This window comes from Poecilia reticulata, linkage group LG16, assembly GCF_000633615.1.
Source record: "Poecilia reticulata strain Guanapo linkage group LG16, Guppy_female_1.0+MT, whole genome shotgun sequence".
Taxonomy (NCBI): domain Eukaryota; kingdom Metazoa; phylum Chordata; class Actinopteri; order Cyprinodontiformes; family Poeciliidae; genus Poecilia; species Poecilia reticulata.
Genome location: NC_024346.1, coordinates 19,037,555 through 19,064,977, shown reverse-complemented (window position 1 = coordinate 19,064,977; position 27,423 = coordinate 19,037,555). Strand labels below are relative to the sequence as shown.

Below are 27,423 nucleotides of genomic sequence, written 5' to 3'. Positions count from 1 at the left end.
TTGATGGCTTTCCTCTTCCGCGCGCTGCCGGTCTCCAATCACCCGATTGGTGCCTGTCTAAACAATGTATCATCTGTAATTGGACAAATCATACGTCAGTCATTTTCTACTCGTCGTCTATTGGCTGGTGAGTGAACAAAAGTAGAAGTAAACATATCTTGTGCTTCTGTCGACAGACTCGAGAGCTTCTGACAGTTTTTAAAAAAAGACTGTTTTTAAGTGATGTATTTTTGTTTAAGATTAGATTTTAGGTTAAGCAGGTCTCTCACGTGCTGTGTGTAGTTACATTAGCTATTTCGTTCCACCTTGCGTTTGCTTCCATGGTAACTATTGAAGACAAGGTCAGACAAGCCCTGAAAAAGTGGCTTGTCAAGATGCAAATTAATATTTTTCATACTGACGTCAATTTGTGTTAGTGTTAAACTAAACTGTGACATCTTGAAGTTGCTATGAAATCCAGGTAAGAAGCAATGGGCACATTTGGACTTTTGTGATTAGAAATTATAGTAAGTAAAATGTGTTGTATTTTAGCGGACCACTGTTTACGAGGCAGAATCCATTCCCACCTGTATCCACGGTGAAGACGAGGGCTCACTACCACCCATCACTCAAGAAGTCCCTGTCAAAAAAGGAGAAGAAAATTGTATGTTTAAAATGCAGTTATTAATATATACACAATTAATTTGCAAACTGGACCTTAAAATCCCTCCATCTCATCATTTGCAGCTCCTCCTGCATTATTTTATTGTGGAGAACTTCATCTTTTGCTCGCTCAGTAGGGGTTTGATCTTATGTTGTCATCCGCAAGGCTGCCAATTTTGTTGATTTGGATGATACACCAAATTCGACTGTTGTGTTCTAATTAAGATGGAATTAAATGGAATTTAATTTATCTCTAATTGACTTGATCTACTAATGCAATGTCTCACTTTTTTGGTCTTTTTTTTTCTTTTTACAGACTCTAAGTCCTGTTCGTTTGCATCAGACCTCTAATAGTCCACCTCGCTCTCTAAACCGGGAAAGCCAACAGCTGTATGAAAATCATGATTTTCCTGCCAGTGATGGACAACATGTATTTACCGAGATCTGGCCCTCTACCGAATGTGGATCCTCTGCTGACGTCCCTGAAATGTTGCCAGACAAACTCTCTACAAAATTAGAGACATCCACAGTTCCATCTGGCGTGAAGGAGGATTCTGTACTCGCAAAGTATGTTTCCCATTGTTTTCCTAATTACAGTGCCTTGCAGATGTTTTCATAGTTCTCAAATTTTTCACATTTTTCATGTCATTACCACAAATTTCAGTGTATTTTGTCTGAACTTATGTGCTAGACTTGCACAAATTAGATCTTAACTGTGAGGTGTGAGACAAAGGGTTTACAGATAAAAATCAAGAAAGAGTGGCATTTCCTAATTACACAGAAATATGTAGAACCATGTTTTCCTGCAATAACAGCTGCAGGTCCTTTGACATATTTCTCTAACAGCTTTGTACAAATAGTGACAGATCTTTTCCTTGTTCATCTTTGGAAATGGCTCAGTCAAATTGGATGGAGAGTCGGGTCTTTGTCTTGTGGAAGGTGAATGTTCACACCTGTTTCAAAATCTTCTACATCCTCTAACAGACTATTTTCCTGACTTGCTCAACATTTAGCACAATCCATCTCACTGTCAATTAAAATCTGAAGCTTCCTTATCTCTGCTGAAGGAGCATCCCCATTGAAGTTTGTGGTGATAATGTGACAAAATGCTCAAGGACTATGAATACTTGTCCAACTCGCTGTAAGTATATATACATGTATATTTTTGCTTTGGGAAGTACTAATATGTATTGTTACAGATACATAGAACGTTTTCGTCGTGGTCGGCCTCAGAGCCGAGCGGAGCGCCAACAGATGGCTTCTACTGTTGGGGGAGAACGGCTCCCGTTTTGGTGGATGACCCATTCATCAGTCCCCAGTTCAAACCCAGCTAAATCACTAGACAAAGGTACACTCTCTGTTGGTGTACTTATGTGGATAAATCATGAACTTATGAATTTTGCTTTCTTTCTCTAACAAACAAACATAATATACATTTCTTTTCAATGAATGGATGCTCCCTGTCCCTGAAAGACGGCCATGATTCTACCGCTGACAGTCTAGATGAACAGCCTCAACATGACATGTTCTTCAATGTGAGTGCATTAATAAGTTTACTCAAATTAAACACTGTGAAGCCAGATTCGCCTAACCATCTGGACAGGAAAAAACAGGTGTACTGCAGACTGTAATGATCTAATTACAATTAGAAACAGACTAATCAGTTTTTTTTGTCCTGACCAACACAGATTTCTGCTTTTCACTGAGGTCTGACCTACCAATTTGAATATTGATCTGTTCTGATTTTCCTTTTCTAAAAACCACAGCACATAACATAACAAAAACATGTTTTAATAGAGTTCGTAGTTTTGAATAAAACACAAAAGAAAGAAATTAAAATGTCCCTATTCAGGAATATAATTTTTTTTTCTAAACAAAACAGAGCATCAAGTTGCATGTTATTTATTTGCCTTTAAATACCAAAAAATGGTGGGTGTTAGTTTTGATGCCTTTTAATGAATAATAAAAAAAATTCAGCATTTGACCTGCAGGATCACTGATTAGAATCAATAAAAGGGAAATTTGTCTGAATTTCATCTCCCTCCTGTTGGTCTCTTCATCAATATTATATTGAGTGTCTAGATTTGTTGGTAAGCTAGTTGTGCCCTGGAAACTCTCTTCCTTTAATATAAGTAAATGATTACATGCACACCCTTCTGTTCTATTTTAAAACATCTCATAGTTGTAGATGCTTTAGGTGCTACTATTAATAATTAAATACACACTTCAGCCTTCTGTTGTCAAATGTATCCTTTCCAAAACTGATTTCAAAAATTACCAGGACATTTCTTAGAAAGCCAGATAATTTGCTTCCTCAGATTTATCATTTAGTTTTTCCTAAAGTGCTGTATTGTATTAGTATTCACTCACTCTGTTGTTTGGGGCTAAACAGCTTCCTTTGTTCCCCAGGTTGGGTCTGACTGCTCTCAGGGGGAATATGATGATACAGATTTAATAAACCTTCAAGAAAGAGCAAGCAGACTTCTACTGAGGGGGTGTGTAGTGCATTAACTAGCCGATAAGTGGTTAGTCTTCTTGAGTTGAAATAAAACTGTTATCTTCCCAACAGCGAATGTAGTCCGAGTGACGGGTCCATTCCTGTTAGCTCAGATGGCCTAGGATGCTCCGATTTCTCCTCTCCAGTCAGCGTGGACGAGCCAGTGCGGCAGCCTTTGATTCCCAGTTTGACGAAGTCAACTACTGGTGAGGCAAATAACGTGAAATACATCTTTGAATGCAGCCATTAATTTCCTGTTTTTCCTGTCGTTGATGCAAGAAACCGTACCCTGTCTTGTGTTTGTTACTACAAACATTACGACTGTGCTTTTTGTCTTTACAGCAGTGATCGGTCCAGACCCAGCTGCTGCTGCTGCCTTCTCTCAGAAATCTGTCATGGCCACCATGACACCTCCCACTCGCCCAGAGGACGATATTTTGTTCCAGTGGCGATTACGGAGGAAGATGGAGCAGGCTAGAGGGTGGTCCCGGTCCATGAAGCAGTCAGGGCTTCATGATTCTGCTTTCAGCTGGCAAGCCCCCAGTTTGGTCCATGCATCAGTAAGTGGAGACGCTTATGATGCTGGATTGTAAAAGTGTATATTTGTTTTATGTCAAACACAAAATAGCATGATTATAATCCTTGTTCTATCTGCAGCAACAACTGAGCTCCCAGCCTCCACGCTTCTCAGAAAGCGACGCTCATCCACACATGAAGGCTTCCCAAGCAGAAACCACTGAGGCCCACAGACGAGGTGCTCCAGCTCCAAGTCCTCCACGCTTCCTTCCTGCTGGTGTTCCCCCTTCTTCTTTGATGTCTCAGACCCAGACTCTTTCCCATACTCCTACTCACATGCACTTACTCTGCAATGTCCTTCCCTGCCCCAACCAGCCAACTCTTGCTAATGATGAGCAAAGCGTTTCACAGAAGCCACTTGAGCCCCAAACCAAAGCTGTCCACAGAGAAACCCAAGTCTCAGAAAGCTTATTGAGAACCAGCAGTGATGGGCCTATCAAAGAGTGTTTGCCAGCCTCACGGCATGCATCCTCTGGACAAGGAGATGGTCCTAGTCAGCAAAACATACTCCATAAGAACAAGAAGAAGAAACTGGTGACAAAAGAGTCAGACCAGAAGACAGCCCCTCCCTCCAGGCACCAGAGGAAAGCTGTGAGGTGATGCATTGAAATATGAACAAGTTATTGTAGCTGTAGCTCAGTAAACCTGAATATCCTCTAAAATTTCAATTATTACTGCAATTATGCTCTTAAAGTCAAGCTCATATATATTAAGTTAAACTGTTTTTAAAAGTTTCAATATAACATAAGTTTCACTTTTTGATTGATTTACTGAAATTATTCAGCTTTTCACAGATATTCTAATGCATTTATTATTGTTTTAGCTGGTTAACATGTTTGCTGTGATTGCTGTTCTATCAGGGGTTCTTCATATTCGAGCAATCCAAAAAACACAGCATCAGTAAAAGAGCAGCATCATCATAATGAAGGCAAGGCGGTTCCAAAGGAAAGCTGCACTGGCGGTCATGGGCCTCCGTCCTCTCCAGTTCACACCGCCTTAGGACAGGTGAGTAAATGTGCACGCTGAGCGTTATTCTAATTCTTACTAAAATACAATCTCAGTTCAAGTTCTGCTTTTACCCACATGCATACTTGCCTCTCTTGAAAATGGGTAGACAGGGTGCATATTTACGGTCGGAGCACCTATATCACTCACCAGTCAATGATAAATTTGCACACGAGTACACATTTCAATATGTTCAGTGTAAAAAAAAATATATATAAAAATCTTGTGATTTTGTGTAATAACACTACAACTTGCAATCTGAATCAAGCATTGTACTTGGTGGACTTTTAACAGGTAGTTTCAGAGGTTTTGTTCCCTACGGTGGCTCAGAAGACTCCAGTTTCATCCGTTTCTACTCCTAAAAACATCTCCTCACCTTCAGGGTCCCCCGTTCCTTTAAATGTTACACAGAACTCCCTGGAGGTCATTTCACAGCTGCTTCAAGAGGCTGAAGGTAATCCCGTGGCTTGATCGCAGTCCAGCCAATAATTAAGAAATATTTATACTCCAATACTGCTTTGCAATTCTTGCATATGCTTGTAGTATCAACTTTTTCTTTCTGTACATCTGTATTTTGTGTCAGATTCTGATGGAAAAGAGTTTGAAGATGACCCTCTGTTGCAAGTCCTTCGCCAACAGAGAAAATGGGTGAAAGATCAGATAAGGTAGATTTAGATAAAGCTATAATTTAATCAGTTTGCATTTTTTTATGGCCTTATATTTCTGACCTGATCTTATTTTTGACACTTTTGGATTTTTTATTAGATTCATTCATAAAATCAACACTGTGAAGATGTTTCCTCTTTCTTCTTTCAGAGAGGTGGACGTCAGGCTGAATGAATACCAGGAAGGACAAGCAGTGGCTTGAACAAATCACAGTTGTTGTTGTTGTTGGTTTTTTTTTGGTGTTTTATATTGAAATAAAGTTTATTTATATGATATTTCAACATACAGTTTGGAATACATCTATATGCATTAATTACAATCACAATATAGTGCATTTACAAATGTTGCTCAAAGGTATAGCAGCTTCAACAGTGAGTTAGGAATATTTACAAAGACGTGTTCGTTGAAATACTGCGGACGGTCGATGAGCAACAGTGGGGGAGAACTTTATATACAAACCACAAAGAGCGGGGAATATCAGAACAGTGCCAGGAGCAAAACAAAACAGACGGGTGTTTCGGTATGCTGTGTGCTGCTGGGAGTAAATCTGCTTTGTATCCCAGTGTTTACAAAGGCCGCTGTTTTATTTTCTTATATGGCGAAGACGAGAGAGGCCTCTGTGTTAAGTCAGGCATCTGGTGCCTTCGATCTGCAGCATTGGGGCTGATATGATGAGAACGCCTTCAGGAGAGACGGCTGACTCCAGCGCCATGATGTTCACGCCCTTTGGGATTCGGTAGCGGCGGTTAAACTGCAGCGTTGTAAAGCCGTGGCCCTCCTTCTGCCAGGAGACAGTTAAATACAAGCTTAAAGAATAAATCAGTCATTTTTAAGTTTTGTTTTGGCTAGAAGATTACACCAGGGCTCCCAATACACTCTTAAAAAGACAACCCAAAAACATGGTAATGTAAAAGGATTTTCAGTTTAGTATTTTTTCAGGTCTGGTAAGAGGGATTGGGGGAGTAAAAATGTAGGAAAATGTGTTTTTTACAGACATTATGCTACATCCCATCTGTAAAAAGGTTGTCTTGGCTACCTTTCCTCCTAGCATCCTTCTGTCCTTCATATTTTACCATTTTCCTCTATCCTTCCTCTTTATTCACTGTTTTCCTTCTTTATCTTCTCTCGTGCTTCCTTTCAACTTTTACTTTCTTTTTTTTAGCATTTCTTTGTTCCTTCATCCATCTATTTGCTTTCTACCTTTTTCTTTCCTGCATTATCATTCATTCGTTACCTCATTTCTTTCTTTGTGTTATTTAAAGAAGGATCTTGTGAAGAATGAGTGCAAACCGCATTTTCTTATTAGGTGCACCAGTGAATGTCCTTTATCCCATACAGTCAAAATGAGATTAAAAATATGCGTTCCTCTTGGTAAACAGACCTTCTGCTCTTTGTGTTGTCCTTGCACTTCTACAAAGTCCCCCACAACTTTGACCAGCAGGTCCTCAGGGTTGAAATGCTTCACATCTACTTGAACTGTAAATCCGATCTCATCACAGTAGACCTGTCAACACAAGTTGAAATAATGTATGTTTTTGAAGAGGGTATTGATTATTGTAAATACACAAAAAAATACATACTTCCTTCGATGAATTTTGTGTGAATTTGATGTATTTGAACATGCATGATGTAAACAAAAGAGAAAGATTTCTTTGAGGGCATTTAACCGATTCAGTCTTCTGTGCTTAATGAAGAGAAATACAAGATGTGTTTAATTCAAACTAAGATTTGATTTCAAGATTAGCAGTACATTGTTTTGGTAACATTTTATGCTTGTCTGAAGTGTTATTACTTGGCTCTTTTTAACTCTAGGTTTAAGAAATGGCCTACCTCTGCAGAGCTGACACTATCAGTCTCTGGAATCAGTAATGATGGCGACCAGTTATAATAGCCATGAGACCCGTTCAGCCGAGGAGGTAAAACCTTCTCCCATGGAATACCACCAGTTGTCACAGAGGGAGGCACAATAAAATCCATACCTAATAAGAAAAAAACATTGAATAGAACAATCAAGAGTTTCATGGAGTGCAATAAATGCTCAGTGAAGAGCAGCTTACCTTCGCTTATGTATTCTCTGATCAAACAAGCGAGCAAGAAGAGAAATGCCAGCCCCTGCTGTTGCGTTCCCACTTATCCTGAGTAGGAGGAACGATCTGTCCGATTCCAGTTTTCCTTCTCTGACCGTGCTGAACGTGACTGACTGTCACAGGCTCTTTTATACTGCAGTTGCATAATGACTTGTGCATTCATACTGAGGCACCTTGCCTCTGTCACATTCCAGACCGTGTACCCTTGGGGGTCCAGTCCACCCGCAGATGGATATGTGTTTTGGGAATGACACAGCTGCTGCTGGCTTATTGTCAATTAAAGTGTTTGTTACAGCCCTCCTTTATTGTGTCGATGACATGAATATAAACTTGTTACCAGTGTGTACACATCAGAACAACTGTGGGATAAGTTGGTTGTTGGGGAGGATCCTTCTAAAAATAAGTTCAAAAGAAGAGTGGGTCCCAGACACATGTAGAAGCATGCGTTCTGTACCTGACACATCATCAATCATCTGTTGTATAACAGGATGGGCAGTATTAAGTTCATCAAGTGTCTTGAAAAATACTAAAAACACATTTCCAGGAACATCCTAAAAGCTGCTAAGTGCGTATAGTGAAGATATATGGTCATTTAAATGTCTTGGATAAATAAGCAGTGCAGCACAGTAAAATAAAATGCTTCCACAACCCGGTTTCATTGGGTGGCACATCATATGTTGATCCTCACTGTTCTTCACACATGTAGCAGTTATGTGCACATATTCTCCCAGCTAGCCATGCTAAACCTGGCACCTAAGCTTTGACTGTGACTAAAAGTGGCCCTGATTATGCTATGACTCATACAGGATGATGGCCAAGAGGGGACATTTGGAGGGATTAAGTTATTGAGTTTCATAACAGGCGCCACTGGTTGTCTGGACTCAGAGAGACATATTAGCAATAAGGAAAAATAAAACATAGGCTCATAGATGCAGAAAGGTAAGACACCTGCCTTCTCTAAAAAGCCCATTTTGGAGATATACCTTTAGATTTTCAAAGTCACAGCTCTGATGCAACTTTGTATCTCTTGCAGCATAAAAACTTGAATTGATGACTTTATATCTCATAACTGAAAATTATATTTTATTTCAATTATGATTCAAAGTTGACGTTTTGACACTGCATCTCACCAATGACTGACAGTAAAAATCAAAATGACATTGAAACTCATTCTCAAAGTCAAATTTACTATTTTTTTCCCGCATAGTTGTGACTTTGGAGTAACTATGTCCCACAATCCCTTTTTTACTTATTTAAAGTTGTGGCTTTTATAGAAGAGAGTGACAAACCCACCTTAAAATTTACACACAATTTAAGACATTATAGATTAAGAGTATTTATTGGTCAGAAAGTAAAAATCACCATGAGTGCACAAGGTAATTTTAGCAATATTTTAGAAAAAGAAAAAAAAATAGCAGTGGAATCAAATTATTTGTCTCACCTAAACAAATCTTAATGCACATCCACTGACAACACATTGTTAGCTTGTACTAAAAAGAAAACAAAAGGCTCGAAACTAAAAACATACAGAAATTTGAGTTCTACAGTATCAACATTTTATAAGTAATACATGTCACAAAAAGACTGAATTGTTTTTGCTTTATTAAAGAGAAAACTCTTTGTTCCAGGATGGTCGGCGGTCAAACGTCTCAAGGGGTGCCCAGTGGAATTGTGAACGAAAGGTAATCTCCCACTTCCCCCCACTGTGCTCTGAAGTGTTGGTAAATTGTGATCCATGTCGTCAGTACTGTGACCCAAAACAACAAACCCAGTGCTGATCGCTTCACATCTGGAGAAGAAAATGAGAAAGTATTTTAACTTAAAACTTGTATTATATATTATTTACCCAGGGCACTTTTTGACATTGAGGCAGAAAAACGGAGAGAGAGCTTTTAAGATCGATTACTCTGACCACCAGTCCATGCATGATTAAAAAAAAAGGCAAGAAACTATCATCAGTGGACTATCATCGGTAAAAGGTATGCATGTTTCTACCAGTGAGTCTGGTAGTAATTCATTTAAATAAACCAAGCCTTATTTAGGGTTGTTATTTACGAAATAAAAATCTAATGATTTTCTTTGTACGCTCTATGCAAAGTCACAAGTTGACAAAAATAAAACAACATTTATCCTCATATTAGGACCAATAGTAATGTTTATTTGAAAAAAACAAAAACAAATACTGAACATATTTTTGTTCCATAGAATATTCCGTTACTGCTTTTAATGGTGATATTATGATTTACTGTAACAAACAGAACACTGAGGCTGTTTGCACTGCTTAGAGATATAGATCTGGCATTAAATGTTGAACATTTCATATTAAGCTTTTTTGGGATCTTTTTTGAGAGGCTTCAACGTGAATCTATAATTATGTAGCGGTCTTAATTTTGAACATAGATGGTTGACCTTAAATATCATTCAAAAGTTGTTTCAATATTCTTTTAGGTTATTTTTTTGGTTTTAAGAAATAACCCATTGTAAAATTTTGCTAAAATACCTAGCAAATGAGGTTTTACGCATTTAACTAAATTCTAGTTCATTTTAATTACTCTGCACCAAAATGTACACGAAACTTACATGTTTTAATTTGAGTCTGTTCAGTGTAGGGCGGCTTCATAAAGGCTTCCTTAAAAAACCAGACAACGTTTACAAGCCACAGGAAAGGAAGAAGCGCAAAACCACCTGAAAACACAAAGAAAACACAAGTATTTAAAGGTTTAGGAAACCAAATCATGCTGACACCAACATATTACTCCTGGACTTAATATGTAAGCCACCCTTCCCGTTTCCATTTTTGGGCTCCATAACGGAGATTATAGCAGTTACAGATGCGAAAAATTGACAAGTAAAGCTGCTTGCATTCCTTTCAAATATTTCTTACCCAAGTAATATTTTCTACAAAGAGTGAGTTTCTCTTCGTTGGGAAGTCGTTCCAGGTTCATGGTAAACGCACAGTGGCCCTGCTGAAGGAAGAAACAAAGTTCCAGGGAGATGTTTAGTTAGCTCCACTTTGGTATAGCTAATAGACCTAAAACGTGAGAAAACGGAAAATAGCGATATTAGGTACGTTTAAAAGATGACTAACCACTGAATTAGCAAACAAACCAGCTTTATCAAAGACCTTGTTTAGAAATGTACTAAACCACTGTCAGGTGACTTGAAATAGCCTCAAGCAAAGTTAGCATTTTGCTAACAGCAACGCCACCCTCGAAAAAATGGCCGTAATCCACTGTTGGCAACGTCTTTTAAATCACGTTAGACATACATTAACAATATTTTTTTACAATAACGTCATGGCATACCTACAGTCTTCAATGATAACTCTTGAAAATGAGAACCGAGTAAATTTTTTTTTTTTTTTTTTTTTTGAGAACCGAGTAAATAAACACTTCCTTAATCCCCTCTTCTTCGTTGTTTTCCTGGTCACAAGTCAGTATTAGAGTTAATACTACCACCTGGTGTACAGACGAAGGAGACACACATACAATGAAGGTTTGTTCCCAAATTTATAAATATAATGAGAAAACGTCAAATAGAAAAGCATAAACTTTTGGAGACTAGGTTCTTTAAATTAAATGTAAAGAAAAAAACATATTTTATCTTTCAAAAACGTTTTCCATCGAGTATACCATTTCATACAATCTCCACAGAATTGTCATTTTATGGCATTTATATTCCAACCTGGAATGTCACATATTTTCCCCGAATACTAGATACCGAGGGTCTGAGACTCATGAGTATTCTTGGAAGGAGGACCAAAGTTTACACCAATAAAAGATGGCACTTACCAGACATTTCATTTATTAAATACTCTCTCATTTAACTTATATAATGTCTTCCTTCTATATAGCTTACACACAATTTAAACATTTCTTGTCTTAGGATCAAATGCAGCTTTTTCATTGAACAATACAAGAGCGTAACTTTTTTGATAGTAGTCAAAAAAGTGAAGTAAATCAAACATAAAAAGTAAACAGTGAGGAAAATGTCAATAACTTTTTGTAACAACTGTCGGTTCAGGTTTTCCCATAAATATTTATGAGGCCAACACTCTGTGTGTAGTTAAGCCATACAAAATATTAGCTTTGCATTATAAATGTAATAAAAATAAATACATTTATTTTTTATGGTAGGCTATTCTTATTTACAGAAATGCACCTCTTCAATATTCCTCTATTTTTGTGGTATCAAATATGCAGTATATGGCCATCTACTGTACTGCGATGGTAAGACAAAAATGAAGTTATGTTTTAATCTTACAGAAAACACTTTGTGTTAAAAACAGCTTTATCGGGCATTTTCTCATTACTGTATCGTTATTTAATCATTTTAGTTTTATTGTATTAATTTCACAAGCTTTTAAAATCATTTATCACCACTGAAAAAGTAGGTTACATCTAAACCATAAAAAAATTAAAATTTTTAATGCTTCAGTATTTGATTTTAATGTATCGGTATTTTTAATTTCCATTGGAGCCAACAAAATTGTTCAATTTAGATAGATATTGTAAATGCCATCGATGCTCCACTAAGTAAAAAAAAAAAAAAAAAAAAAGAAACACTCAGTTTCCCTTGTTACATTGCGGCTCCCCCCTCCCATCTCGCGCCTTCCCTCTTGTCTCCCCCTCGAACTGCTAGCCGTCGGTGTGTGTTGTTGTTGAAGCAATGATGGCGGCGGCAGCGGGATGCGGATCAGCAACCGCGGCTGCCGTAGGAGGCCAAGGTGGAACTGCTACGGCCAGAGGTCGTTTCCCCGGTCGGCCTTGGTCTTCGCGCAGTCGTTTGCGCTCTGAGAAGCGATGGCAACTCGGGCGATCAAGCTCAGAAACTGATGATGTGACTAACGGAGGGCCAAGGCCCGCAAACCTGGCTCTTTCGTTAAACGAAGACCAGTCGCACTTGCGTCTACTCGGGATAGAGGCAAGCCACAAGATCCTCGGCCAGGCTGGATATAGCTCTAGTACAAGTGAAGAGGTAAGGTGCCGTACTCATTAAGGAAGTGGGTGATATATTCAAAATTGACGCATTTAGTGTGATCGGTCTATGCGCAAGAATGAGTGCTTTCCACCGCTGTATGACTGGTTAGTGCCATGGAGAAATGTCAACATCCCATTGGCAGGCTGGCTAGCGTTAACTTTAGCTTCAAGCTAAACGGTATCACCAGTGTTAGCCTAGTTGAGCTTTCCATTTGAACACTCCAAACACAAAATGTCATTTTAACTCTGACAGCAGATCTTTTTGAAGTCACATTAGCATGGGGCTCTGAGTTGATCTCCAAGAATAAAAAGTAAAGGTTAAAGATTGATAACCTTAATATTTTTTAAATGCAGAGTGGGCACTTGTAAACATGCGCCGCAGTTATTCTACGTATGGCCCTTTCGTTACAGGGCCATAATATCTGCTAGCCTGCTAATAGCCAACACAAAGAGCAGGAAGGCGAGCGCCTTCGTACTCTGCAGAGAGTAGCCGCTAACTATGTTTGCTATATGCTTTTCTAAAGTCTGCTTTAAATAAGACACGTCTTGTGTTTGGCAAAGTATAAAGTGCATATAAACAGTTACATAACATTTTATATTGTGGCTATAAAGCTCCTTAACTGTCACAAGGGAGTAAATCGTTTTGGGTTAGCTAGCTGTTAGCCAAGGTTAGCAAACAGGGCATGTTTAAATGAATCTACAGAAGTGTGCCAAAGACACTGCCACACATGTTGGTCACACACATTTAAGGGCTGAAACGCAACTAATAGTGAGTGATCCTTATTTATTAGATCTTCTTCAAGACCCAACTGCAGGTATAAAGAACATTGTAAGTGTTTGGAGGGAGTTGTTGATTACAGACTAGCGTTTCGTTGTAGCTTTTATAACATCAATGAAGGCGTGACCATCATTAACTAAAGCATGGGTTTTACTTAACGCAGAGTTCTGAGGTTGCATTGAATTGTAAAAACGATGTAGACCTTGACTATTATATTAATTTGAATTATTTCCCTGGTGGTCACTGATTATGTGGTATTTATTATTCATGGTATGAACTGCTTTTTAAAGTAATTTTTGTATGTACATGTATATTTACTAAATGCAAAGAAAAGATTGTGCAGTGATAGAAAATCACAGCTGCATTCATTAATGCACTGTTCCAGGCTGACTGTCTGCCGTGTTTATGTTTCACCATTCAAACTCCTAAAGGTTATTTTTTTCTCAATCATAGTTCCGTATTTTTCTTAAAACACATTCATAAATATGTAATGCCAACCTTATTGCCTTTAAATAAAATAAATATTTAACTGTAATAACCATACAATAGTTATGCTGTTGCATTCATAGAGAAACAGATCCTACTTCTGCAACTGTAGCGGTTATGGTCATAAATGTGCACAGCTGTGCTGAATCGAAATCTTTTTTTTTTAATCACCTTTTTTTCCTCCCTTTAATCGCATGTTTCATAGATTACATCAGAGTACTGTTTACAATACTAACAACGCTGTCTGCCACACATGCGAGAACATAGTTCTGCGGGTGCAAAACATCGAAAATGTTTCAGTCTAACTGATTGCATGGAGAGGTTTGACTCTCTCAGAATCTGTTATAATGGGTTTATCACGGGGACACTACCCAGACTACTTGACCTGAACAATTTTGTGCTTATTTTTGTTGTGGATACTAGGACTGCGTAATATCAGAAAAATATGTAATCTTTACTTTTTTAACCACTGAAAATATCCACGTTGCTTTCTATGAGGTATATAACAGGTGAGTTTATTAAGGGCACCAATACATTTAAAATTGAGTGAATTTGTAGTTTAGCTGCAAAGAAAACGAGATATAATCATAATCAACATCTAAACATAAAACATGTTTCAGTATTTGAATCTGGACAGTTTTGAGGATTATTTTCACTTTTTTTTATTTTTTTTACCTCCATTTTTGATTGTCTTAGTTTGACCTAGAACTGACGCACTAAGTTTCCCATCCACAAAGGAGCCCCAGAAAAAAGAAGATAAAAAGTTGAAACTGGTTTGGTGTATTGATTAAATCTACATTATGTGCATTTGTGTGAATGCGCAGACAAAATGCGAGCATTCCTTAAGGAAAATAACATCAGTGGTACTGAAAATGTTGATTTTAATGATCATAATTGTAGCTTTGTTGTTCCTTTGTAAAACTAAATTTGGTATTTGTTTAATTGTTGCCTGTGCCTCGTTGTTGAGTGTATATGTGCAATTAATCATTTTACTTTTTTTTTTATAAAGGGTGATGACTTCAAAGGATTTGAAGCTGACAAAAGAAATGCTGCAGAATCTGTGATGTCGCAAAAAAATTCTTCCAAAGGTAAACCGTTTTGAAATTTAAAACTGTACAGAAGAAATTAAGTATATGTGAGATCAATTGTTTTTCTACAATAAATATAATTTTACTTATTTATGTACTTTTTTGCAGTCAATGCTGTCAGCACAAAATCTAGGAGAAAAAGTGAGAAGCCACCACAAAAAGTGCCAGCAGTTGATGAGGCTGTCCCACCTGATCCTGTAAAAGAAGTGAAAGCTCCGGAGGAAATACACGACATATCTATTGAAACAAAACCAGCGAAGGATTTGAAGAAAACTCCAAAAGGAAAAAACACTATGGACCAAGGGTCAGCCAAGAGCAGAGCTTCAGCAGCAGCACCGAGGATTACAATAAAGTTGGTGGCCAAAAAGAAAGTGAAAACTATAAAGGAGCCCCAGAAAAAGGCAGATAAAAAGTTGAAATTGAAAGATGTGCAGGACCAGCCCGATGTTAAGGACATTCAGGGTGATCAGATTTTAAGCGCTCACATCAAGTTAAAAACCGAATCTTATGACGATGAGCTCAACACTGGGGACAAAGGAGTGCCGACCATACCTACGAGGAGGCGTGGGAGATCTGCTGTTAAGGTAGCAGAACCTGTAAGTCAGACTACTGCCAAAGTTGTGGTTGATGACCAAAAATCAAAAGAGAAGGAACTGACCAAGGTTAAGGACAGCGGATCTGTAGAGCAGAAACTGAACTCAAAAGACTTAAAGAAAAAGCAAGTAGCCCCACTGCAGGGTTCTGAGGTTAAAAAAGTGACTCGTAGAAGCACAAGAGTTGCTAACGAACTCTCTAATAACTTAACGGACAGTGTACCTGAAACAGAAAGTCTGACTAAACCCGCTGCTGTTCTGGATGAGCTCAAGTCAGAAGTTTCACAAAAGGCTGAGGCCAAACCAGTGGTGAGGAGAGAAGGTCGAAGGCAAAGCAAAAGGCTAAATAAAGATATTACAGTGCCAGAAAACCAAGGCTCATTAGCCACAGAATCTGAAAACTTACTTACACATGCCAGTGAAAATTTGCCTGTTAAAACTGAGGAAATGAGGGTCCCAAGCATAAAATTAATAAAGACCAGAAATCCTAAATATGATGCACAGGCCAGCGGGAAAGCTTCATCTCGAAAGAAAAAACGGAGAAAATATATTTGGACTTTAGCCTTAGTCAAAATTGGAAGTCAAACCCCACGGGCAGAAGATACCATCAAGGTACAAACAGAGACTGTGAGCCAAGTGGCTAAGACCCCACCTAGTGACACCGGTGTAAAGAAGATCACAAAGGGACGAGGTAGAAAATCAAAACAGGAATGTGCAGCCCCACTGGAAAGCATGCAAAATGTTGAAAAGGATCCCCAAAGCATGCCTGATTCGGAAACATCAAGTGTACAAGTGCAGCCTGAAGCAGATCCTACGCCTGAAACTCCCACTCAAGAAATCACTAAAGCAGATTGCGGGAAGGTACCACCTCTTCAGATTAAAAAGGTTTCATCTCCTGGCAAACATAAAAGCTCAAAGCCGTCTTTTCTGATTCAGCAGGTTAGCCCGGTGCCTGAAAACAAAGAGGAAAACCTGAAAGATCCACCAGAGGTGCAAGAGGATAAGTCTTCTCTACAGGACACAGAGACCACTCCTTCTAGAAGGCTAAGAAGAAGGACGTCAAGCCTCGAGTCTCCACAGAAGAATTCTGGCAGCAACAAACCTGCGACCACTCGGAAACGAAGGCTAAGGAAAAGTCCCCAAGAAGAAGAAAAGCCGCAAGTGGAAGCTGAAGTTCCCTCTCAGGTTTCTACTGAGGAGTCCGCTCCTCAAATTCTTCCAATAAACTCATGTCCTAATTTAGTCGAAGACCCACCACAGGTGACCAGTTTAAACTCCTCCGAAGTTCTTGAAAAGGAAAGTCCAAAGGCCGCCGACACTCCCTCACAAACAGCAGATGAAGTCTGCTCACAGTCATTGGAGAACAAATTAGAACCACAGATTGAAGAGGCCAAACCATTGCCTGTGCCTTCCAAACCCAGAAAACCTAGAAATAATAAACAAGCAAAGAAGAAGAAGTCTGTTAAAAAGCAGAAGGCTGAGAAGGCTGTTGTTTTGCCTGACACCACACCAGATGCAGTCCCTGACAAGGTTGACTTTATTAACATGGAGCCTATTCATATGGAAAGTGTTGAGCCTGTAGCTGAAGAGGTGAGCCAGGTAGTTGAGGAGAGAGCAGAACCAGAATCTGAGACCAAACAGGAGCCTGTTCTTGTAGAAGAAAAAGAAAAGGAGATACAACCAACGGTAAAAGAGGAACCAGACATGCAGTCTATAGACAGTCAGCAATTGGGAGAAGGTCAGCAATTGGGGGAAGATCAAAAATTGGGGGAAGGTCAAAAATTGGGGGAAGGTCAACAACTGGGGGATGGTCAGCAAATGGGGGAAGATCAGCAATTGGAGGAAAGCCAGATGTTGGGGGACAATGAGATGTTGGGGGAACATCAGCAGTTGTTGGACACTGAGAAGATTGTGGACAGTCAGCAGCCAGTGGTCACCTCAGATCAAACAGGTGAACTAATATCATCCAAGAAATCTTCCAGAAAGCTAAAAAAGAAACGCAAATCCTTAATTGGCCAACGCCAAAAGCACAGGCACAGAGGCAGAGATGGAAAGTTTGCCCCTCTTAAATCCCCTGAAGGTGAAAGTACTTTTGACACTGATGATGACCCTTCTCTGCTGCTGGCGGCTCCCGTCCCATCCCCAGGGTCTACACTCATCGGAGTACAGAAAAAGTACAAAAAGAAGCACACAAGCCTGCCTTTTGTTGGATCTAAGAAGTCCAAATCCCAGTCTAAAATCATTTCCCACCTGATTGAAATGGGAATGGAGAAAGATAACTTGAAGCAAGAAGAAGCAGACACTCCAGTGGACTCGGGACAGCCGGATGTTGTTAGTGTTCAGCCTTGCAAGTCAAAGTTTGTAAAAAACATCAAGCACTTCATTATGCCTGTTGTAAGTGCAAGATCCTCTCGAGTGATCAAGACCCCACAGAGGTTCATGGATGATGTTGGGATGTCCGTGTTGCCTCGAAGGCACTCTCCGAAGAAGGGTTTGCAGCTTGGCCTGAACATTCGTCCGGGGAAGAGGCGAGACGATGGGGCAGAAAGGCCGTTGTCTCCCATCTTTCCAATTGATGACGAGGATATTTTGAGTGAAGCTCAGCTGGATGTTGATCTGTTTTCAGCTCAGGACCTGGAGGACAGCATCGACTTGGCCGATAGCCTGTTTTTTGACTGTAAGAGTGAGAAAAATGAAAAGAAGAAGCCTTCCCTGAAGAACTCGAGCTTCAAGTGGAATCTCTCTGAAGATTCCTGCGAGGAGTTATATACACTGGATAAAGCCCCAGAGAGCAAAAGTGAGAATCTGTTTTTATCTCCCCCAGCGGATAAGCTCCCAGAACCATCGTCGGACCTCTTGGACGTTCTGAAAAAGAAGAGTCCACCCAAATTTACCAAGCAGGCGGCTCACCTGAAGATTTATCAGAGGCTGAAGAAGCCCGTTTTGGGACTTCCAAAAAGCAAAATCACACAAGAGCTCGAGCCTGTGAGTAAACCCGCTCTGCCTCCGGTTGATTTAGCCGAGGGACTCGACGACGAGGTCATGAGCATCAGTCTGAGACAGCGGGACACAGGCGCAGACAAGGAAAAGTCCAAGATCAAGATCGAAGACCTGGATAGTCCAGGAGTGGTGAGAAAGGTTTCCGTCAGTCTTCGGTCTCCTAATTCTGTTGCATTGAAGCCATGCACAGAAGGAGCATTGGCAGTGAAAGACACTGCCCTGCGGGACTCAAGTAAGACGATTACAATTAGACACGATTCTGATAAATATTTAAAATAAAGGCGTTTAATAGAGCACTTATGTTTTTGTTTTCACAGAAGCGCCGTCGTCGGTACAGAAGTCAGGCGCAGTCGAAGGCGTTCCTCTTGGGCACATAGAGAAGGGAGCGCCACAAAGGGCACGCCTCACTAGTGCAAATAAAAAAATGTTGAATCTTCTCAGGAAAGCAAAGGTTCAACTTATTAAAATCGACCAGCAGAAACAACTCAAGTCTTCTGGGGTAAGGTTAAAAATCACAAATAAAAGTTTTAGCATGAAAAATGTTTATTTGTGCATTTAATCAAAAATTACAATACAATGAAAAAGTTAATTTATTTCAGTAATTGAGCTTAAAAATTGAAACTCGTATAGATTTACTACGCTGATATATTTCAATTGTTTATTTATGTTAATTAGTTTTTTATGTGTAGAAGTTCAAAATTCACTGTCCTATTCAATGTAGAAATGTCTGAAATTTACTTTTGTCATTTTCCGTGTAAGGAAAAATCAAAAAAATTTTCCATACAAAATTTTCCCTTTTTTTCCCCTACTGGACAAGTCTAATCACGCTTTAATAAGCACTGTGGTTTTGTCTCATTGTTCTGCTGTGTGTTCTTTTCTTTTACAAAGTATTACCTTGATTTCAAAGAAAAGCCACATGTTTTGTGTTTAGACAAGCTTAAATCAAGGTTGCTCTCTACTAGTTGTTTTTAATTTTGGTGTTAAATGCTCTTGTTGTTCCCAGGAAATCTTGAAACTTGAATTTGGAAAAGTATGGAATGGATTTTATAATAAGAAATGTGTGAAAATTCTGATGATTACGGCTTACAGAAGATAAAAAGAAACAATTTTTAATGTCTCAGAAAATTATAATGTTACATAAAATAAAGAAGGAATTTTAATTAGGCATATATAGTTTGTTAGCTGAGTGAAGCATTGAGTGCTCTTAAATTTCCAATTAGACCTTTGGACTTGAGGAAACGGTGGACTAATCCCAGCAGGTGACATGAGTTTGCAAATTATTATTGAGACAATTGTGGCCCATTGTCCTCTCTTCATACCGATTTTAGTGTTGCACTTATCTCTGTTGCGTGTGCCCCTTTATAAAACATTTTTTCGCTTAAATGTCCATCAGTATGCTTGACTGCAGCTCTGTTTACAACCAGCTTTTTTAACAATAACACTTTGCGGCCTCCTGGTGGAGGATGCCAGTGACTGCCTGCTGGACAGCTGTCAAGTCGTCAGTCTTCACAATTCTTCTGTCTGCTGGCTACGCCATAACATTTTTGTTTTAAAATATAAATTATTGGCCATTATCTAAACAAAATGCTTAGCAATTGTCAAAAAATATCAGAACCAAAACCTTGAGTTACAATTTCTCAATTCCGGTCCTCAGGCTCCCCTGCCTTGCATGTTTTAGGTGTTTCCCTTTTGCCACACACCTGGGTTGAATTTTGTGGGTGATTAACAGCCTTCTGCAGTTCTTGATGGCTGCAGAAGAAGTCATGCTATCATTTGAATAAGCTGTTCTGGAATAGACATCTGAAACGCGCGGAGCAGGTGCACCTGAGGACTGGAACTGAGAAGCACCGAGTTACATCTTTCGCATTAAAATTCTAAATTTGAATTTGCCCTTGTAGGATTCAGATCTGTTTATTTCAGACTAATCCAGTTAATTCCAGTTTTGTTCAGTGATGGATCCTAGACCACACAGGTCTAGGATCGATTATTTGTACGATTATTTGAAAGTACAATTGCTTAATTCCATGTATTCCCACCTGTTGAAGACGCATATTGTATTCCTGATTAACAGAAGCAGATGTCTCGTTTGAGCCGATGTCTTGTTTCTTTATTTCTCTCGCAGCTGTTATCCGGTCCTGCTGGCTCCAGATCTCAAGAAATCGCTTTTAAAAGACAGAGGAGGAAGCAGAGGGCGCAAGTTCCTCGTACCGAGGTTCCTGTCAAGACCGAGCAAGTTCAAGGACAAGTGAGTCCTCGGGATCAATACGCCTGATGGGGACAAGCATCGATTCGTCTTAAAAGTGTCTGGTTCTACCCACCCTGTTGTTTTCTTCTCAGCCGCAGCTCATCTCCCCACTGTGCCAGGAGTTTCGCCGAGCAGGAGGTCCGCGGATCAAGCACGTGTGTCGCGCCGCCTCCGTGGTACTGGGCCAGCCCCGAGCCATGGTCGCCGACGACATTCCCCGACTAAGTGCCTTGCCTCTGCATGAAAGATCTGGCATCTCCCCATCTGCTATCACTAAAGGTTGTCATGATGATGATCGTCAGCATTTTGTTTCATAGGATGCTGTCTTGATTCCTGTGAATGTAGTGTTGGAAATTTAGGAAATAATTTCTCCTTTTTAGTTATTTTAAATTGTATGACTGGGTTTAAAGTGACTAAAATAATAAGAGTGATTACTAATTTTATCAAAGTAGTGCATGTCCTTTTATAAAATAACCACCATTATTTTGTTTAATAAAATCAAGTATGTTCTTTTGATATGAACTGCAAAGAAACACACTTTAAAGAGCTGAATTATTAGTTCCCAGAAGGCTCTTTGGCATGCACAGTGGCTCTTAATAACAACGATCAAACATTGTATGAAGCTTAGCATTATTTGTACATGCAAATGAAACAAAAATATCAATTTTATTAGGTATTCTTGTATGTTTTTAATGGAGTATCTGCATATAATAGACCCTGATGGTACAAGGGTGGGAAAAACTTTGATTTACATCATATTCTTTTCTTTTTATCATTAGGGTACAGACATTGCACACTTTCCATTTTAACAAATATAAAACATTCAGGTAATGAAAATGCAATAATTTTCTATTTTAGAAAAAAATTTATATATCTAACACGTATTTTTAAACTTGGTAGCGTATATTCCGCCCTCTCCCAAGTGTTTCCTTTGCGTCGCTAAGCAAATAAGTTTAGCATAACAAAAGGCAATAAATATCTTTTTCGCTTGTGAAAGGTTATGACCTCTTGATTTGTTTCTCTTCCCGCAGATATTGGGTCTCCATCAGAGTCAGACAGCCCAAGCCTGGCGGATCCAAAGGCAATAAAGTCGAAAAAACCGTCCAGTTTCGCAAAGAAGAAGGGGCTCGGGCCATTCGGGTACCGCTCTCGAAGGTGTGGCGTTTGCAAAGGCTGCAACCACGAAGACGACTGTGGGAAGTGCATCAACTGTCTTGACAAGCCTAAGTTTGGCGGCCCCAACACCAAGCGGCAGTGTTGTGTGTAAGTTTAGCATAAATGTGTGGCTGTTGGTTTATGGTGCAGCCTTCAGAAATAACTGTTTTCTTTTTCTTGCTTTTACCCCAAGGTATAAGAGGTGTGATCAGATTGAAGAGAGGAAAGCACGAAGACTCAGTGGCAGAGTGGCTCCTAAAAGTATTTTGCTGCTTTATTTTGCAAACCAAAATATGTTTTTCTTTTTTTTTTTTTTTTTTTACCATGCACTGTCCGTTGCTTGTTAATTTTGTTAATTTTGCTTTTCTGCTTGGGTAAGGTTCGTCTAAGCGGAGGCGGTCATCTCTCAGCGGGGGGTATTCAAGCAATGATGAAGGGAACGAGGGCGGCGGGGACTCGCCATCTGGTCCCAACACAGACGGCCACAGTCCGTCAGTAAGGAAGCAGCCAAAGCGTGTGGTGAAGCCTCGAGTCTATTTTGACCTGGTGGATTATGACTCTGATCTCGACGACAAAGCTTTATCTAGCTCTGCCTCACCAGCAAGGAGGAGGGGAGCTGGACCGCGCTTCAACCAAGGTAACCTGAGATTCCGCAAACCACCAACTTGTAATAACAGCAACAGTTGCTCTATATTGTAGTTTCTTCATTTTAATCGTAAGTTTTCTTCTGTTATAAAGACTTTGTCTCCCTGGATGGATTCTTCGAAGACTTTTCGGATGATGAAGTCAGACACCGTAAATCCAGTTCACATCGGGTACCGCAGGTTCGACGGAAACCTGAGAAGGTGAGCAATAAGAATCCAAACTCTCAGATCGTCTCTGGACTATAGTAGGCGGCTCTTTTGGATGCTTCATCCAGGTTAAGACTAGAACATTTGGTTTTGGAGGCTGAATCTAACTGCTAATGTGAGATGTTTAACCAAATGAGTCAATTTGGTCAAGTACAGTACAGACTTGGGGCGTGCAACGGCCAACGACTTAGTAAAGTGCGTTAAAGTAAGCAAATGTCATATTTTATCACACTGCTTACACATGAATATATAATAAAATATAGCGTATTTTTCGCATTGTAAGGCGCACCTTCAATGAATGCCCTATTTAAAAATGTTTTCATATATAAGGTGCACCGCATTATAAGGCGCATAGAATAGACGATACAGTTTGGGTTGCCAATTTGTTCCATACTCTATTATTACACATCCACATTTGTAAAGAAGTGGTCCCGAATACTTTACATAGTAGGCTGCCCCAGTCGTTGTTTCACTCACGGTGTTGGTGTTGCGATATTCTGCCCAACTGCTTTCTGGGTAAAACAGACCAACATGCTGCCGCGGCAGTCTCTGTCTCTCTTCCCCCGCCCCTCTGCCCCCCCTGGCTTTAAATGTATTATCAAACTTTATTAACAAATCAGCGTTCTGACAACTATCCCAGCGTGCACCGCGCGCTTCTTCTTCTACGGAGGAACATGAAGTCGGCGGCTGCTTACCGTAGTTGCTAGACCTGTTGTGGCTCAGTATTGGTCCATATATAAGGCGCACCGGATTATAAGGCGCACTGTCGGCTTTTGAGGAAATTTAAGGTTTTTAGGTGCGCCTTATAGTGTGGAAAATACGGTACATTTCTTTTGTACGTTTCCGCCACGCAAAAGTCTTAAATTTGAGTTGGTGAAACCTGCGGAAACCCTGCGACGATCATTTACACAGGAAATTGAGGTAAAAGGTTGTGTGTCACCAATGATCTTCCTGTCTGAAACGTACTGAGAACAGAACATTTCTGTCAGAGAAACTGCCTGATATGAAAGTGAAAGCAGTTTAACAAGCTAAACGCCATAGAGGTTTAAATAAGTGAATTGATCCTATTTGTCTAGTTACTGCATCTTTACATTGTCAGTAGATGTTTGGTGGCACGTCACCTCCTATGTCTACTTCCTGTTTGTTTTTGTGTATATACAACCCTCAAACAAATGTAGCTACACTTTTAATCTTCAAGATGGTAAAAAAAAAAACTACTTTGGTTTTGACCTTTGTGTCCAAAATTCTGAATTTACACTAAATGCAGTCTCCCAATCATCACCAACTGCACATTTGGTATTAACAGTTTTTGACCTGTGTGATAAAACCCTAATTGAGAAACTGTCCCTTTAAGGCTTAATTGCAGCCTCAAAGGTCTTTGGCTCTCAATGGTTGCCACTGAACTTTGGATTTTTGATTCACTTTGTTAATACAATTGTTGCAGACAAAGCAGAAGTTACTGAATGTCTTCAACTCTAGTCATGTTTTTAAAAATGTTATTAAAGGCAAGTTTTATTTTTAAAAAGTAAAAGAGAAAACATGTTCAGGTCTTTGTTAATGTTGGCTTTCTCTCTCAGGCTCTTTCATCTCAGGCTCCCTTGGAGCAGACTCCTCCCAGTGTCCTGGCTGCCCTTGCTCACGGATTTGAACAGCGAGAAGTCGAGTCTTCTAAACCAAGTCACAAAATCAGAGTGGACTTTAAGGTTGAGACAAATTTCTTCTTGCAGTACAGTATACATTTTTTTTTTTTTAAGAATAAGCTTCTTATATTTGCTGCCTTTAAGCAGCTTCTATTCCACACAGGCTGTTGCAGAATGTAAATATACAGGTACATGTTAATTGATTGAAAAAAAAGTAAAATGCATATATAAATTGATTAAGCAGAAGGATCCATGTTAACCTTTTTATTTTTGTGAATTCTGAAGGCTAATTGAAAACCCTAAATTCAGTTTTGTTAGAGCAGAAATAATGTCTTGTGGAGGATATGAGCTCCCTGCTTGGTTGCAGCACTCAGCCAACTTGACAACATATAAATTGTCTGTAAAGGTTTGATCAGGTGAATTTGACATCTGATTGGTCATTAGCCTGGTCATTAACCAGGTGTTGGTGTTACTGCTGGTGGGAGCAGGTTCTAACTCCTGCTGGAAAATGAAAGCTGCATCTCCAGAAAGCTTGAATGGCTCTTAAAGTTCCTGGTAGGCTGCCATCCTGACTTTGGACTTGATGAAAGGCAGTGGACCGGTTCCAACAGATAATGTGGCTCCCTGAGTTATCACTGACTGGAAGCTTCACACTCGACCTCAAACAGATTTGATTGTCTTTCTCTCCGCTCAGGCTCTGGGACCTTGATTTCCAAATGAAATGTAAAACTTTCTTTCTTTTTAAAATTGGCCCACTGTTCCCAGTCTTCTTCAGCTTTGGTATAAAGCATGTTGAGCCATTCCTGCTTTAGGAATGGCTCAACATGTCCAGCAGGCCATAGCTTGCATCTCAAGTGCAGATGGACCTTATTTTGCTACCTTACTTTTTCCTCCCAATCAACTTTCTGTTGCTATAGAAACGTCTCTATAACAACTTCTTAGTCAACAGTTCTCCCCAAGATTATGTTGGCCATAACAAAGTTGTAGCATAGAATTTCTTTATTAAAAATATATTTTTTTGGGCTTTATGCAGCTCAGTCCTAGAGCAGGTGCACCACACACAGTCTAGAGTCCTCAGTTTGATTCCCGGCCTCAGACCATTTTCTGCATGTCTTCCCTTTCTCTGTATTCTTCAGCCACGGTTGAATGTAATGTAGCCAAAAATTATTTTAAAAATTACTCTTTTCTTTACACTTATGTAATATTTCAATTAGCTGAAAAACTGAATGAATGTGTATAGTATCCGTTTCAATTCCCAAATAAGATTAGTACATCACATTTTAGTGGCATTTTTATTTATTGAGATTCACCTATAAAATCCAGTGAGCAAGATAATGCTATTCGATTTATATCCAGTAGGGGTCAGTATTTGCTTTTAAATGACCAAATTATCGACTTCAGGACTTCTCCTGAAAACAAAATAGGAAGTATATTCTAGTCTGAAAGAAACAATTGAGCAAACAAATGCTTTAACTGGACTGTACCCTTAAGTAATATGTGTTCCTATTGGTCAGTGGCGAGTGCTGTACTAATAGCAACCGTAATTGTTTCTATTTATTGTCTCACCTTCAGGAGGACTGTACCTTGGAGAACGTCTGGAATATGGGCGGTTTAAGTATATTGACCTCTGCACCTGTCATGCCTCCCTACGTCTGCTTCCTTTGTGCCAGTAAAGGACAACATGAGGTGAGTGCTCAGTGCTTTCTGCTCTGTTTAAATTTGCAAAGGAGAAACTGTTGGCCTCTGTGCGCTGATAAACATATGTCAGCTGTGTTTTACATTGACATGCTCACAGTGTTGGCGAATTTTCCTTTGAAGGGGTTGTACTTTTTTTTTTTATTTTTGCAGATGTTGTACTGCCAAGTATGCTGTGAACCCTTCCACCAGTTTTGCCTTGAACCCGCGGATCGCCCTTCGGAGGAGAATAAGGAAAATTGGTGCTGTAGGCGCTGCAAGTTCTGCCACGTGTGTGGAGGGAAGAACAAACTCTCCAAGGTACAGAGTGATGGAAATGCTTAATTAGCTGCTGAAATTCTAGTAAGACCATTTTCCCATTATGTGTCCTAATGTTTCCTTCACATTGTTTTCACAGCCTTTACTGGAGTGTGATCGATGCCAGAACTGTTATCATGCTTCCTGTTTGGGACCGAATTATCCCAAGCAAAACAAGAAGAGAAAGGCCTGGGTGTGTTTTAGGAAGCTTTGTTTTGAACACTTTTAGGTTATTTATTTATTCTTTCCAGCTAATATGATGTTTTCCTGTAGGTTTGTACAACTTGCATCCGATGCAAAAGCTGCGGTGTGACACCAGGAAAGACCTGGGATACTGACTGGAACCATGACAAGGGCCTCTGTCCAGACTGTTCAAACCTCTTCGACCAGGGTGAGCAGGGAGTTGAACTCTGCCAGCACCTTGATCGATTATTTCAGTCATAATCATTCATGTTGTTGGTTATGTGTCTTTTTTTGTTTGTTTGTTGTTTGTTTCTTTCAGGTAATTACTGTCCAATCTGCTTCAAGTGTTACGAAGACAACGACTACGATAGTCAGATGATGCAGTGCGGCTCCTGTAACCACTGGGTACACGCCAAGTGTGAGGATCTAACAGGTGATTTTTATTGGATGAAATCATATTTTAGTGTTTATAAACGATACTCCTTGTCACAGACTGTGCCTTGCCTCAAACTATATCATGTTTTTTTTAAAGCTATGACTTCAAACCTACTGTATTTTACTGGGATTTTGTATGACTGACTGAGAATAAAAGTGCTTGATTGTAAAAAAATATATATTTTCCTTGCAAAGGAAATTTTGAAACGGTGCCAATATTTTGTAGAACTACTTTGACTAGGCTATTTTAAAATGGCAGTAGGTTAAGAATAGGGCTGTAGTGATACAATAATCTCACGATATGATACAATGCACACTATTCTGCTCACAATACGATATATATTGCGATAGTCAGCAAACGATACAATTCAATACCCTTTTGCGATTTTCTGAAAGATTTTAGAGGGACAGAGTGATTTGGGTGACATTTTGTGACTGTTATAGAGTTGGACTGAATTAATTTAACTGAAAACTGATTAAAAGCACCAAATACACAATTCCTGGCTCTGGTTGGACATGGACACA

The 27,423-nt window shown here is 39.5% G+C and overlaps 4 protein-coding genes across 9 annotated transcripts in view; 2 read left to right on the top strand and 2 right to left on the bottom strand.

The window, feature by feature from the left end:
• The first annotated feature begins 164 nt into the window (after window positions 1-164).
• proser3 (proline and serine rich 3) lies at window positions 165-5,923 on the top strand. The gene is made up of 13 exons (XM_008432403.2): window positions 165-460; window positions 532-643; window positions 959-1,209; window positions 1,842-1,990; window positions 2,116-2,177; window positions 3,052-3,137; window positions 3,212-3,345; window positions 3,482-3,699; window positions 3,797-4,311; window positions 4,576-4,720; window positions 5,015-5,174; window positions 5,304-5,385; window positions 5,537-5,923. Exons 1-13 carry the CDS (start codon window positions 450-452, stop codon window positions 5,586-5,588), a joined length of 1,977 nt encoding a protein of 658 aa, XP_008430625.1. The 5' UTR covers window positions 165-449; the 3' UTR covers window positions 5,589-5,923.
• hspb6 (heat shock protein, alpha-crystallin-related, b6) lies at window positions 5,817-7,583 on the bottom strand. The gene is made up of 4 exons (XM_008432405.2): window positions 7,444-7,583; window positions 7,217-7,365; window positions 6,768-6,890; window positions 5,817-6,167 (listed from the first exon to the last, which is right to left on the bottom strand). Exons 2-4 carry the CDS (start codon window positions 7,361-7,363, stop codon window positions 6,009-6,011), a joined length of 429 nt encoding a protein of 142 aa, XP_008430627.1. The 5' UTR covers window positions 7,364-7,365; window positions 7,444-7,583; the 3' UTR covers window positions 5,817-6,008.
• Window positions 7,584-8,793: 1,210 nt separating this feature from the next.
• Window positions 8,794-10,903, bottom strand: psenen (presenilin enhancer, gamma-secretase subunit). 5 transcript variants are annotated; one of them, XM_017309374.1, is made up of 5 exons: window positions 10,860-10,903; window positions 10,779-10,823; window positions 10,358-10,439; window positions 10,054-10,158; window positions 8,794-9,262 (listed from the first exon to the last, which is right to left on the bottom strand). In XM_017309374.1, exons 3-5 carry the CDS (start codon window positions 10,416-10,418, stop codon window positions 9,123-9,125), a joined length of 306 nt encoding a protein of 101 aa, XP_017164863.1. In that variant the 5' UTR covers window positions 10,419-10,439; window positions 10,779-10,823; window positions 10,860-10,903; the 3' UTR covers window positions 8,794-9,122. The 5 variants fall into 5 exon arrangements, with proteins under 5 accessions (XP_017164863.1, XP_017164864.1, XP_008430628.1 ...); XM_017309375.1 differs by having other exon boundaries at window positions 10,783-10,823; window positions 10,860-10,889; XM_008432406.2 differs by lacking the exon at window positions 10,860-10,903 and having other exon boundaries at window positions 10,358-10,436; window positions 10,779-10,820.
• A 1,208-nt stretch (window positions 10,904-12,111) lies between these two features.
• Window positions 12,112-27,423, top strand: part of kmt2bb (lysine (K)-specific methyltransferase 2Bb) — a 34,534-nt gene continuing 19,222 nt past the window's right edge. The window contains exons 1-17 of one of the 2 annotated variants that reach the window (XM_008432414.2): window positions 12,112-12,450; window positions 14,726-14,804; window positions 14,913-16,258; window positions 16,334-18,629; window positions 18,715-18,896; window positions 20,520-20,642; window positions 20,735-20,921; window positions 21,674-21,905; window positions 21,991-22,058; window positions 22,177-22,434; window positions 22,536-22,642; window positions 24,226-24,351; window positions 25,861-25,974; window positions 26,137-26,283; window positions 26,381-26,473; window positions 26,554-26,671; window positions 26,783-26,896. In XM_008432414.2, coding sequence (XP_008430636.1) covers window positions 12,142-12,450; window positions 14,726-14,804; window positions 14,913-16,258; window positions 16,334-18,629; window positions 18,715-18,896; window positions 20,520-20,642; window positions 20,735-20,921; window positions 21,674-21,905; window positions 21,991-22,058; window positions 22,177-22,434; window positions 22,536-22,642; window positions 24,226-24,351; window positions 25,861-25,974; window positions 26,137-26,283; window positions 26,381-26,473; window positions 26,554-26,671; window positions 26,783-26,896 — 5,899 coding nt within the window. In that variant the 5' untranslated portion in view covers window positions 12,112-12,141. Of the gene's footprint in view, window positions 12,451-14,725; window positions 14,805-14,912; window positions 18,630-18,714; window positions 18,897-20,519; window positions 20,643-20,734; window positions 20,922-21,673; window positions 21,906-21,990; window positions 22,059-22,176; window positions 22,435-22,535; window positions 22,643-24,225; window positions 24,352-25,860; window positions 25,975-26,136; window positions 26,284-26,380; window positions 26,474-26,553; window positions 26,672-26,782; window positions 26,897-27,423 lie in introns of both variants that reach the window. The other variant, XM_008432413.2, reaches the window with a different exon arrangement.

What these genes read in the sequence shown, in the direction of transcription:
- proser3 (XM_008432403.2), top strand. An exon ending in GAGGATTCTGTACTCGCAAA is followed by an intron (nt 1,210 to 1,841) that starts GTATGTTTCCCA and finishes GTATTGTTACAG; the next exon opens with ATACATAGAACGTTTTCGTC. An exon ending in CCAGTTTGGTCCATGCATCA is followed by an intron (nt 3,700 to 3,796) that starts GTAAGTGGAGAC and finishes TTCTATCTGCAG; the next exon opens with CAACAACTGAGCTCCCAGCC.
- psenen (XM_017309374.1), bottom strand. Translation starts at nt 10,418, where the DNA reads ATGAACCTGGAACGACTTCCCAACGAAGAGAAACTCACTCTTTGTAGA. An exon ending in TTGTAGAAAATATTACTTGG is followed by an intron (nt 10,159 to 10,357) that starts GTAAGAAATATT and finishes TTGTGTTTTCAG; the next exon opens with GTGGTTTTGCGCTTCTTCCT. An exon ending in ACAGACTCAAATTAAAACAT is followed by an intron (nt 9,263 to 10,053) that starts GTAAGTTTCGTG and finishes TTTCTTCTCCAG; the next exon opens with ATGTGAAGCGATCAGCACTG.
- hspb6 (XM_008432405.2), bottom strand. Translation starts at nt 7,363, where the DNA reads ATGGATTTTATTGTGCCTCCCTCTGTGACAACTGGTGGTATTCCATGG. An exon ending in ATAGTGTCAGCTCTGCAGAG is followed by an intron (nt 6,891 to 7,216) that starts GTAGGCCATTTC and finishes TTGTGTTGACAG; the next exon opens with GTCTACTGTGATGAGATCGG. An exon ending in GACAACACAAAGAGCAGAAG is followed by an intron (nt 6,168 to 6,767) that starts GTCTGTTTACCA and finishes GTCTCCTGGCAG; the next exon opens with AAGGAGGGCCACGGCTTTAC.